This window comes from Gavialis gangeticus, unplaced genomic scaffold (assembly GCF_001723915.1).
Source record: "Gavialis gangeticus isolate Ggan-Ray unplaced genomic scaffold, GavGan_comp1, whole genome shotgun sequence".
In the NCBI taxonomy this organism is placed as follows: domain Eukaryota; kingdom Metazoa; phylum Chordata; order Crocodylia; family Gavialidae; genus Gavialis; species Gavialis gangeticus.
This window is the reverse complement of record NW_017729022.1, coordinates 129069244-129082316: the sequence shown is the minus strand read 5'-3', so window position 1 is coordinate 129082316 and position 13073 is coordinate 129069244. Positions and strand designations below refer to the sequence as shown.

General features: G+C 45.9%; 1 protein-coding gene across 1 annotated transcript in view; it reads right to left on the bottom strand.

The window, feature by feature from the left end:
• Window positions 1–9: 9 nt before the first annotated feature.
• ENTPD6 (ectonucleoside triphosphate diphosphohydrolase 6 (putative)) overlaps window positions 10–13073 on the bottom strand; it is a 40032-nt gene continuing 26968 nt past the window's right edge. The window contains exons 8-14 of the mRNA XM_019516163.1: window positions 8975–9054; window positions 8307–8371; window positions 7805–7906; window positions 5695–5835; window positions 4903–4959; window positions 1252–1364; window positions 10–1156 (exon numbers count right to left, since the gene is read on the bottom strand). Of these exons, the coding sequence (XP_019371708.1) occupies window positions 1067–1156; window positions 1252–1364; window positions 4903–4959; window positions 5695–5835; window positions 7805–7906; window positions 8307–8371; window positions 8975–9054 (648 nt within the window). The 3' untranslated portion in view covers window positions 10–1066. The remainder of the gene's footprint in view (window positions 1157–1251; window positions 1365–4902; window positions 4960–5694; window positions 5836–7804; window positions 7907–8306; window positions 8372–8974; window positions 9055–13073) is intronic.

The following is a 13073-nucleotide window of genomic DNA, read 5'->3' as shown; positions in this document are numbered from 1 at the left end:
GGGGGGGGGGGGGGGGGGGGTTAGAAGAAACGGTATGCTCTGCAGAAGCTCCCTATCAATCTCCCCACCTCCCCTAGCTCCAGTCAAGCCACATGGCAGGTGAGGACTGACATGGGGTTCAATCAACCTCACTTCCAGCAGCAACTACTTAAAGCACTTCAGAGTCAAAGGCCTCCCATAGACTATAACAATCTTTTAAGCATGTGCTTGTCATCTGCACAATATCCCAACACTTTGCTGGAATGGGGTGCAAAAGGAAGGTTCATCTGGGCACCCCAGGCTCGCATGCCCAAGGCATGCCAGTTTCTGTTGCCAACAGAGCAATACAGCTGACATCATATCTGGCCATCTTTGATTCCCCAGCCTGAAAAACCAAATCCCTATTTACAGCTAGGGTAGTCTTTAGCATGAGTCCAGGGAAGGGATTGAACTCACACCTCCAGAACTGCAGCAGAACACCTTAGCCGCTCTTCCACTACACTCTAAGGAAGCAAAAAATCTCCACCTTATTCCAGCAGAGTCAAGTATCCCAAACTATATTTCAAAGCCAACAGCTTCTCCTGCTGGCAGTTTGGCTATGCAAAGGCATCCCTACACACATAAGTTAATTTTAAAATACTTAAATGATTAAAATTCACTGAGGACCATTAACCAAAATATGTTTTCAATTCAGAACAATAACAGAGTCCCATCTGGCGTGGCTATTTCTAACATCGATGTCAGCATAGCATGAGCAAAAGTGACGTTGGCATGTGCTGTAAAGGTGTATTTTTCTCACAGAGATTGTAGCAGCTTTGTGAGGAAAGTCTCACAGCAAATTCTAAAGTTTCTTGATGAACTGGTTTCATATCGAATATTCTGAGGATGCTATAAGGTCAAGGGTCAAATGTTTAGCTGCCATGATCTGCATTGCCAGACGTAGCTAGTGGTGTTGATTGCCCAGCTTCAGACAGTCTTTTTTAAAGAGTCTGATCAGCAAAAAGGGTGCCTGTTCAGGCAACTTCCATTGGGTTCCCAACCCTTGTGATTCTCAAAGGCCACTTTTGAGAATCGGGACTAAGAAGCTTTAATACTGCAGCCTGTTGAGTGAGTCAATATAATGAAATGTTGCTCCCAAAGCCCAGCTTGTTTCAATATCATCAATTTTTCGGGCGAGCTGGAAAAAGCAAGGATAGAAATTAATCACACACTGTTACAATGCTGGGAGCTTGAGCAGCAACTCATTCCAAATGCAGTCCTGAGAGATAGTACCTTAAACACCTGGCTCTTTGGGAAGCCCAGCTCCTGCAGCAGCACACTGATGTAGGTCAGGTCCATGCAGAGGAAAGGATTGTCTCCAGGACTGACCTCCATGGTCTTACACACTAAGAGAAACAGAAAGAGGGAATCCAGCCTTCCATTATAGAATGAATTATTAAAACTGCTTGGGCACATGAGTTCATTCTTGCTGTGCCTGGGGGGAAGCAGAGGGTACAGGAAGAAGAAAAACAGAGGCCAAGATTTTAAGTGACTGCTTGAAGGCTGAGCACCTGAGCCCATATGCTGGAGCTGAAGGAAGTATTTTGATTTTCAGAATTGCTCCAACACCTAGGACTCAAGTGACCTGAAAAGCAGATAATTTATTTAGGGGTCTAAACATGGGCACAGGAATCTCCCACTTCTGAAAATCCTGATACAGGATTTCCTGAACCTCCCCTCTAAGGAGTTGACACAGGTGATAATATGTATTTCCAAAGTCACTGTTCTGTTAGTTGAGAACTTTTAAAAGAAAAGAGAGCCATTTCAGCTTCCCCCACATTTCTTACCAGGCTAGCGAACAAGTCCCTAAGGGGGAGAGACCCTGAAAGAACCTTTGGATCTTAAAGGACTGTTCTGGTATGTAAACATTTCTGCCTGGTACCGTAACATTTAAGTGAGCAGGGAGTATTGCTTACTGTAATAGCTCCCCAAACAGGAAAACAAGTGTTGACGTTCACAGCCAGATTCTTACATACAATGACTTTGTAGACAGCCAAAATATTTACCCAACTGCTCAATCAGTTTTGGATACTAGTAGTTTATTTGTGTGTATAAAACAGTTTATGACATGGCTTGTAAAAGTTAACTTGAAAAAATTAACTTTTTTGTGTTTTTTTATTATGATTAGTTTTACTTCTCAATAGATGTATCAAAAGGACCCCAAAAGCTTTTACCAATCTGTCATCATCATCTACCTTCAAAACATCAGGAATCTTGAGCCCAATCTTTTATGTTTTTCACTGGATAACTTAGACAGTGAGACATAGTTAGCTGCGTGAGTCTGGAGTCAAGTAAAAGTCAGAGTAGGTTTGCACCTTATAGACTAAATTAGATACATATAGCACAAGCTTTCCTGAGCTACAACTCATTTAATAACTTATTGACACTGTCAACAGACATGGACTGTGGACAATCCCAGCCTTTACCTGGTAGGCCTAGAATGCCAAATATTGCACAAAGACACCTTTTCTCCCAAGTGTTTCTAAACCATTTCAGTTGCTTGAATGTTACCAAAATCAGAGAGATTTAATGGGGTAGAATAAAAATAATTTCCTTTCCAGTTTATCAGGTTTAATCTGAATGGCATTTCTGATGTCAAGACAATAACAATTATTCAGTTATCTATAAAATCTTGTAGAAAAACCTGGGTGGTTAGGACCTACATTTCTTGTATGAAAACAAGCATGTTTACATTTTTCAACCATCTAGACATTTGTTTTTATGCATCAGAAAGAGGCAGATATAGGCACAAATCAATTTGTCCTCTTTCCAGGTCATTTTCGGTCATATGAATCTTGAGGGGAAAAAAACAAAGAAAAATTAGAGTAGAAGTGATTTTGCTAAAATTAAAAGCACAATTCACATAGGTGAAAATCATATATTTCAAATAACTGTTAAACAGCATGTCTGTTCAAAAAAAATCAGAGAGAAGTAGGGCTGGAAGGGATCTCCAGAGGTCATCTTATCTAACCCCCTGCCTGAGGCAGGATCATCCTTATCCAAACCATCCTATGCGATCTATAATCCAGTATACTGGCATTTTATTACAAGAGAGCTCAAAAAAGGTACTAGCACCAGCAGAAATATAACATTTTTACAGATACCACACGCCCACAAATAAGACACGCCTTCTTTTTGGAAGGCAAAATGAAAAAAAAAGACGTTTTTTCCCCCAGATTCACAGCCTAGAACTGGGGGTGCACCAATAAAGATTTTCTTGGCCAAAGCTGATAACCAATTATTAACTGTGTCGGCTGATGCCAATCCAATAACCAATTTACTTTAAAATGCAAGGCAAGGCATTTTAAAGTACAGACATAACTAAACCTTTCTTTTCTTTTTTTTTGGGGGGGGGGGGGCGGGGCACGATCCAGCAGCCTTCTGCATCACATGCATCAGCGTCCCAGCGCTTAAAAATGGCAGCACAGGTGCTTGAACTAAAGCGCGTCAAACAAGCTTTAGTTCAAGTGCCCCCACCACCATTTTTAAAGTGTGGGGATGCTTTTAAGCAAAGCAGAAATGAGGGAGGTGAGGGCAGATGCAGGCTGCCCACTGGGCTTGGGATGCTCCACTCTGCTGTCTTTGCCCCAGGAGCCCTGCGCCAGCAGCACATCCCCTGCCCACCCAGCAGCAGGGGGTACAACTTGCCACCCACATTGCTGCTGGGGTGGGCAGGAGGTGTGCAGTCAACATGGGGCTCCTGAGGCAAAGGCAGCAGAATGGAGAGCCCTGAGCTCACAGCCCGCATCCACCCCATGCACAAACTTGGAGGGGGGGGGCACATGCTCCCCAGGCCTCCCTTGGGGGGCAAGCACAATGGCAGGGAGCTACCCCTCAGGGCCTGCTAAATGAGCTGCCTGTGGCTCCATGCCACTCCCTGCCCCAGCCCCAGGTCTCATGCACTGCCCTGGCTGGGCAGTGCCCCCCAGCCCCTGCCCCACTCCCTCCCTCACCTTGGAGGCCTCAATCTGCCTTCCCACCCCCACACTCCTTCCCCTCCATAGACTTACATGTAGGGAACTGCTCTCCATGCTGCCCAGCTGTATTCCTGGCTGTGTGCATATGTGCAGTTGCACACATGCACGTGGCATCCCCTGTGTCTCACTCCCAGCAGCCCCAAGCAGCCCCTTGCAGGCTAGAATGCTGCCTGCCTGCAAGGGAAAACCTGCCATTTCCCAAAGGAACCCAGGAGTCTGGAGGCCCTGGCCCCATGGGGGAGAGGGAAACCAGTTGTCCAGGGCCCTGGCTAGAAGATATAATTTTTGGTAAACATTATCAGCTATAATGGCCAAAAAAAAAGCTGTTAGCCAATAATGTCATTTCCCCTTTTATTGATACCGATCCGATAGGCAACCTATATATCGGTGTACTTCTGCTTAGAATTGGCTTTTACATGGAGAAGCTGTGTTAAAAAACTACTGCCAACTTTGGTCTCAGCCAGCAAGCTGCGAGCAGCTGTGAAAGGGTTAAGAGGTTTCTAACCCTCCCTGCTTGCTTGCTGAGGGAAGCTGGCAGCCATTTTGCAAAGCAGTATCTTCATGCTTCTATTCCAGTGAAGAAAATCAGCTTCTCTGCTTATGACATCCATCTCAGTTTTGGAGGGCTGATTTGGGGGAAAGGGCAGTGCTGTATGCAAGAAATACAGTATTATACAGACTGCAGAAAACAGGAGATGTTAGAGTAAAAAGTGGCCAAGATTTCCAAAAAGTCCCATAACTTTTGTGTGCGCAGCATGAGACACTTTGAAGAGCCCTGATTTCAATTGGTGTTCGACGCTTGCTGAAAATCAGGCTTTAAGATATCTCAGTTTTGCCTCTTTCAAAAACTTTGACATCCCAACTTACTAGTCTTGTGTGAAAATTCTGGCCATTGTTGTTTACTTACCGTACTTGGCTGCAGTTTCAAAATCACTGACTGTTAAGCTACCTCCTTTTTCCTTGTCTAGAGGCAAAAAAAAAAAAAAAAAAAAAAAAAAAAAAAAAAAAAATGTCTTATGTGAAGGCCATTGTAGATTCTGGGTTTTAAGCGTGTTTGAGGATCAGGCCCTAGGGGCCTACCCTTACTGAAATCAGAGGCAAAGCTTCCACTTACTTTTATGGTGAGGGAAGCCCAACTTTAAGCAGGTACTTTTCTTAAAGTTTTGGTCTTAAAACCTTAAAAGGAAACTACCAAATTTTGAAATTTACTTAGTACATTAAAAAATAAAAAATAAAACCCAGCAAGTTAAAGCAGTTTCAAATCTAATCTCCAAACCCCATGCCTCTCTTTCTAAAAAAAATCTCAGATTAGCTGATCCTCAAAGAGAATATCAGTGTATATTAGCATGGCATTATCCCTGCCATGGGTGACTGGTGCCACCTTAGTCAGGGGTCCCCCCACAGCAAAACTCACCAACCAGCGCTTCCAGAAGTGACCGCGGCACTATGTCCGGTGCTCCCACTCCCTGGCTGGTGCTCGCAGGGGGGACACTGGCACTCCCACATGCCCCCTCTGCCCACTGCCTAAGCAGGAAGCGTAGCTGGTCAGGGGGTGCACCAGTGCTCTCAAAGGGTGCACCTCCTACACGTCGCCACTGATCCCTCCTCATTTTAGGCAAAGCACTCTGATGCATTTAAGAGGTGGAAACTCTCCCAGTATCTGCCATCATGATACAAAGAAAATCAGATACAAATTTACCAATGAGGCCGACTTCTGCTGCACAGTCATAGTAATAGGAGAAAGCATAAAAATCCAAGTCCTTCACTTCTTCTGCTTTGTACACTTTCTTGTAGAGCATTTTGGCTACTTTGTTAGAACAAGACTCGTACAGAGGCTCCCCTGAAAGAAAAGAAGAGACACAACAAGGGACATGCTGGGGATTAAACACAAATCCCTTATGGTCTGTAAAGTCTCAGGGCCCCTCCTTAGTACAACAGGGATCCCCAAATTACTACACATCATTCATGCACCACTGAAATGTGAATAGCCTCCTCCTTCTCAAATAAATTCAAAATTCACTGTCTTCATCAGGAAAAGAAATGGGTCTGATATATGGGTTAGAGCACTGGGGGCCAACTTTTTTGGCTGGCATGCCAGAAATTAGTCCTGCACCTTCTCCAAGTATCACTCCCTTTCTGCTCCCAACTCTCTCTGTCTGACACTGTGCTACCTGCTTCCTCCACAATCTGCTGTATGCCATGCACATAGGCTGCCTATGCCACCTGTGGGACCCATGTTGTAGGCTGGTCACCCCTGGGATAGAGAATTAGTTTGCAACCCTGCTTAGGTTCTGACTCAGTTGCACTGTCTAGTGCAACATTTCTTAACCTGTGGGTTGCAACCTAAAAGCAGTTTGCAAGAATATATGAAAGGGTGGTAAGCAAATCATAAAAATAGATCAACATGCTTTAAAAATGGATTCCCCTTTATATGAGAAAAAACATGGGAAATCATGACTTTTCCTTTGCAGGCTGACAGAGTTTCAGCTTACAAGAGGCTGCTTGGGGTCCCCCATCTCTTCCACACACCTCCACCCTCACCCCACACACTGGGGGACTGGGGCCAGGGGTTGAGGGGCAGTAGGACTGGTCACTGATGTTTACACATGGGTCCTGGTACAAAAAAGCTTGATAACCACTGGACTCTTTTCTCCTTGGAGCAACAGGCAGACCACTATAGACTATAGCACCTATTACAACAAACACTTTCCAGTGGACTGGTATAATTAACAGTACACCTCCTCCTGCTCACTTGTCAGAGTGTGTAAGTTTGCTCCTCCTTATGCACAGGAGGTTGCTAAATGGGGGGCACTAGAGCAAGGTAGTAAGGGAGGTTTATTCCCTAGGACAGCGCACAGGATAGAATGTGATCCTACCCCATGCAGGTGACTGAGCAATTTTCAGAGCTGCACTGTAGATAACAAGAGTTGGTGACTAAGGAGAAAGAAAAAGGGGAAGGTGGGATTTACAGAAAGGAATCTGTGATTCAAGAAATACACTGCTGAGCTCAAACAAAGAGCAAGCCCTTGCACAGGGCAGCAGAGGAGAACACTCTGGTCAAGGGTTAAGGTACAGAGATGTATGGCTGAATGTCTTGGCAAGGGATGTTGCTGAACAGTTTCACGTTATTCTGTTCCACATCTGTATAGAGCCATGACCTTGTACAGTTTGCTGCTCCTGGACAGGGAGGGACCGTAAACACAAGTACTACCCTGCTGCAAAGCTTTTCATGTGCAGCAGCGCACATGTAGATGCTGATCTGGCTGGCTGGAGCATGAGGGTGCTTCAGCACAGGGGCTGCCTGCCAGCTAGCCCGTCAGTGAAGCACCCTTGTGCCCCAGCTCAGTATGCTGTGGACAGGCTGGCTGGTCAGAACATCCCCAGGCTGGGAGGCTGACCCCTGAGGCCTTCTACCAGATGGGGCTGCTCCAACCAGGCTCCATGTGCTGCATGTGAATAAACTCCAGAGCTGATGGCTCCAGAGTTCACTGTACCCCAATGCATGTTCAAATGACATGCCTGGGAGCAAAAAACTTTGGAGCAATAAGATCTGGAGTTTATTCATGTGCACCAATTGCACATATAGACACACCCACTGAGGCAAACAACAGGGGCAAAGGGGGGAGAATTTTGTAAGATCTTTTGGAAAAGAATATCCTCAGGAGAAAGTAAAGTTGGAGAGAATAAGGCACGATAATGGCACAAGTGAACACCTCAAAGCAGACTGAGATGCCACAAGTAAGGGCAGTTTACTTGGACTCTAACCAGCACATCTGTCACAAAATGGAGAGGTGCCCATGTTACTATACCTGCCTTCTGCCCTTTAACTCTGTACATGATTTCAGCATGTTCCCACTCAGTTTTGAAGCCAGGTGACAGACAAGAGCTAATTAGCTCCTCACCCTCCTTTACTGCAAAAGGAGGAAACAGAAGAAACAACATTAAGACAAATGATGAGGAACCAACAACTGATCTTTCCTCCCATCATCACAGGCAAACACCAGTCCCACAGATGACCCTCCTACTGCCTTAGCAAAGCAACTCCAAACCCACCTACAACACAGACACCCCCTTCTCCTAAATGAGCTGGCAACTACTCATGACTCACTCTGCCCACAGTACCCTCAGCCCTACCCATCTCAAAGGGTGACATGCCCATAGAAATGTCCTTGTATACCAAGAGAAGCAGGCAAATAATGCCCCCACCCCTCCCACCCTCACCCCAGCCCAACATCATTCAGAGATTATGGCCCACAGAGCTGCTGAAATGTATGAGCTCCCAGACAGTCTTGAGAAGTGCTTATCACTTACAGGGTTTTCCCTCAACTCCTCCTAATATTGCGAGCCTTGCCGACATTAACCCGAGTCCCAGGTAACTGCAAAGGAGAAAAGGCTCTGTGGTCAGACTGGCTAGCATTCAGGGACAGGATGAGCCTCACAGGCACTAGCTACAGCCCTGCACTTCTCAGCTTTGCACTGACTCAGAAGCCAACAGGGTTTGCCAAGAGATTTACAGAGCTCAGACACTCAGCTCCCACTGGCCAACCTCAGACCCACACCAGGCTTCAATAACTGGTATATAACAACCAAAGGACACACATTAGAAAGAGGAAACAAGGAATCATTGCTTCCAACAGAGCAAAGCATGTTAAAGCAGCTTGGCAGGAGACATGCTGCCAGGGCATAAGCATTTTTTCATGGCTCCCCCATGTGGATGTTCTTCACATTGCTGCTCCTTGCATGCCCACAGATGTTTTCCAAGGAGCGCAGTGACAATCTGGCCGCATGCTTTGCAGAGCAATGGTATCGAAGCCTGTGAGATGGAACTGAAGCACAATCACTGCTAGTTGAATCTGGCCACATACACTCCCTCCAGGTCTTGCAGAGGCAAAGCCAGTCACTCCCCAAGGCCCTCATTCAGCAAAGCATGTGGGCTTCATTGATGCAACAGCATTTCCCTCTTCTTCCCCTGGCCTCACCTGTAAGAGTAGAGTTTGTAGGTGTTGTTAAACATTTGAAAAGCAGCCAGATGGCCAGCTGGTGATGTCTGGAGAGTTGTCTGTAGGGAGAAACAAAGACATCCCTGTAAGAGTCCCATGAATGCCAGAAACAGCAAAGAGCAACCATTCAGTGCAAATCCTAAGGAATTAGCCTCTGGCCAGGAATACTGTTGGCAATGTAGTTTGCTGCAGACATAAGTTACTGGCCAGGGACCTTAGAGATGATGGTCACAGGATAAGAACTGGAGCACATACATTGCATTCTATTTAAATAGCAAGTAGGCAGCCACACAATGGCAATTTTTGGCACTCCCGCACAGTTTGGGATTCTCTTTCTCCATGTGGCAAAACAAGTTCACCTTGCAAGCATATTTGCTGGAGGAAAATGGCAGAGGAGGAGGTGACTTGCCCACCTTTTAGCCTAGTGGCTAGGGGACTTGCCCAGAGAACTGGGGACATCAGTTCTAGGCCTCCTCACCCAGAGGGGGTTTGAACTTCCATCTCCTTCTCAGGAGTGCTCTAACCACCAGGCCGCAAGCTAGGCATTACCTAGCCCCTTCTCCAGCCCTCCTCTTGAAGATACCCCCCCAAGCAGCCGAGAAAGAGATGTGGGAGCAGGAGGAGGAGAACAAGATAGATGGTGTGTAGCTCAGTGAGATGGATGACCAGAGCCCTGAATTCTAACCTGGGCTCCTACCCAAATGTTCCCAGTGCTGTTTATCCAGTTTGTCAAATGGCTGTTAAACTACATCAGGTGATATACAAGATCAGACCACAGGTCCACCTAGCCCAGCATTCAGCATCTCACACTGGCACAAAGCGGATGCTAAGGGGAAGAGTATTTATTGCAGGGCCCATCCCAACTGATCTGTCCATCTCCTCTTACAGCTTCCAGCATTTAGAAGTGGAACTCCTCACTTGGAGATGCTATCATGTTTAGTATCTACTGATGGGTCAATCCTCCATGAATTTATCCAATCCTCTTTTGAACCTGGTTACACTGTCAGCCACTCCAGCACCTTGTGGCAATGAATTCCACAAGCTCAGGACAAACTGTGTGAAAAAACTTCTGTTCCTTAGTTTCAAACCTGCTTCGTAATTATTTTCTTGAGCATCTCCTAATTCTAGTACTGTCAGAGACGTTAAACCGTAAACCCCTAGTTGTTTTCTTCATACCATTCATGATTTTATAATCCTTTATCATTTCCCCTCTTCCACCTCCAGGCATTTTTTTCTTTAAACTGAAAAGCTCTAAGCTATTTAGTTTCTCTTCATATGGAAACCTCCCCATATTTCTCATCATTTCTTCTGCCCCGCCCCTCCCCTCTTTTAACCATTTCTAGTTCTACTATATCTTTTTGTAGGTAGAAGGACCAGAACTCAGGCAGGAGGACCAGGACACAGTATTTAAGGTGTAGGCTTACCATGGACTTATACAGCAGCATAGTGACTTCTTCCGTTTTATTTTTAATCCCCTTCTCAGTGATTCCTAACATCCTATTTGCCTTTATGATGGCCACTGAACACCGGGCTGATGTTTTCAGAGAACTATCCACACAAGCTCAATACTTTCCTGAGTACTTTGTTTTTTTCCACCCCGAACAGAATTGTGGACGATACCAACTTGGCCATCTCCCTCCTTTCCAAATCATTTATGAATAAGTTAAACAGCAAAAGCCCCAGGACAGACCTGTAGGGGGACCTCACTGCTTACCTCCCTCCATTGTGAGAACTGTCCATTTACACCTTCTCTTTGGCCCCTGCCACATGTTACACTTAATTAATTAATGGTGTGATAAAGTAAGGAATATGCTACAAAGTTATTCCACAAAAATGTGTAATAACTTTGTGGCTTGTTCCTATCATGCCATTAATTGAACAAGTGGCCAGGTGCTCCCCTGTGCCTGGGAGCCCCGTCAGCTGATGGGATTTGGCCCCAAATGCTTACAGAACCAGTTTATACTTTTCTATCCATTCAAATACTAAACCAATGCAAATAGGATGGAAACACAAATGAAATCAAAGCGCTCCTTTCCATGATGCTGCCGATGCTCTTTATTCTTACCAAGCCAAAACTCCTTATTCCATCCCTAAACTGGTTGAGAAGAGGCCACTAATCCTGCCTAGATACATGAAAATTGTCTTTGTGGGCACAATCCAGACTACAAACCTCACCCCATATACCACCAAATACATGTTTGTTTGCTACCCACAGGCACAATTGTGGTTTTGCCATAAGCCAAATAAAGGGCAGAATGTCCTTGTGGTCAAGTAAGGGCAGGCCAAGAACTTGGCTGTGGACCTTGCCCTGCAGTGATGCAAGGAGAAATAATCCCCAACTATGTATAACAGCTCAGTTGTGGTAGCTGCTCCAAAGCACCAACCAGTCTCTGCACTTAATACAGACAGGATGAGGAGTAGAAGCCTGCAGAGGCCAGGTTTCCCCCCAATGCGGGTAGCCTTCATAGGGAAGCCAGTGTAACAAAGCTGAAGCATAGTGCTGAGATACACTCTTGGGACCAGGCCAAGTCATTTCCATTGTACATCTGCAAGCTGAACCATGTGCAGAGAGGCAGGAGTAGACAGAGTTGCTTCTTCAGTGGTAGCCAGCCGTGCACAGAACATGCTGTAGACATACTCTGGTGTCAGGGTGATGATCTGGGTCCAAACAAGCTCACTAACTTACTGTCCCACCAGTCTCCTCTCAAGATTCTCTCCTGTTTACTTGGATCTTGTGTGACAGTTTGAGACTGTCTATCAGCATGGAATGGGGAGCAGTGCTTGCTGCCTTAGAATTAGAGATTCAGGGTGCTGTTACAGGTTACCTTTAAAACACTGTAAATCTGTGGATTGTTAGGCCGTCATAAAGTCAGAACAGTTTCAGAGCAGTTATAGGTTAAGGCTTAACGCTGGCTCAAACCTGCACAACTGTGACTTGCCCCTAGAGAGCCTGGTGGGCAGATGCAGCATGGACAGGAGCCAGAACTCTGTCCCTCCTCTGGAGTGGGAAAGGAGGGGAGAGGGTGGCATGTAGCTCAGAGGCAAATAAAACCACCATGGAAGCTGTGGCTTTCCCCCTCCACAGCCATCGGTGGGAGGGGGAAACTCTTGAAAAAGAACTGTTTGAAGTGAATGGGAATGGGGGAGAAGTTAAAGAAAAGTAAAGGAGCAAAAAAAGAAAATAAATAAATAAAAGGACCAAAGTCTTGCATGTATTTCATGGAGTTGGGATTGGGCCAGGGGGAGTTGAGTTAGCACTCACACCAGTGCAGAGCTGAGACCCAAAAGGTTCACTACATGCACGCCACACCAGGGCAGCGCTGACACACAGCTGACTGGCTCACTGCATGAATGCTACACCACGGTAGAGCTGAGACCCAGCTGAGAACAGTTTCTATTGTTTGGCTCATTCTCTTCATGGAGGTAGGTAGTAGGATTGCTGTTGCTGTTTGCCCAGGGTGCTACAGCAAGCAGCAAACTGGTAGGCTGCACCTTGGTGCTCAGAGTGGTCAGGCTGTGCTGGGGTTGCACCTCCTGGAGCTGGCAAGGGGTGTTAGCATGGGACCAGTACCACCCCCTGGGCACTAGAGTTCAGGATGGTTGAAAGTTTGCCCATGGAGCAAAGAAGTGGAAAGAGCTGAGAATGGTGTACTCTGGGATGCTGGAGGAATGAAAATAGTGTTTTCGCTCCTTAGAGCAAACTAACAATACCCTGGAATGATCTGGGCAAAACAGATCAGAGATACAGATCAGATGAGCACCTTGCTGGGGTCGTTTGACCCCAGTACTTTTTCCTTTCAAGGCAGGGGGTCGGACTTGATGATCTGCTCAAGTCCCTTCCAACACTACAAACTATGAATCTATCAAACTATGAAACTATAACCCTCACCTGAAGTGGCACAACTTTAAAACATTTAGTGGGTACTTAACACAAGTTAATACCCTTTAACATGTGAATGCCCCCATTGTAAGTAACTTTATGTTGGTTTAAAGGTAACCTGTAAGACAGGGGTGGGCAATTATTTCAGGCAGAGGGCCGCTTACCAAGTTCTGGCAAGCTGTCACGGGCTGCATGGGT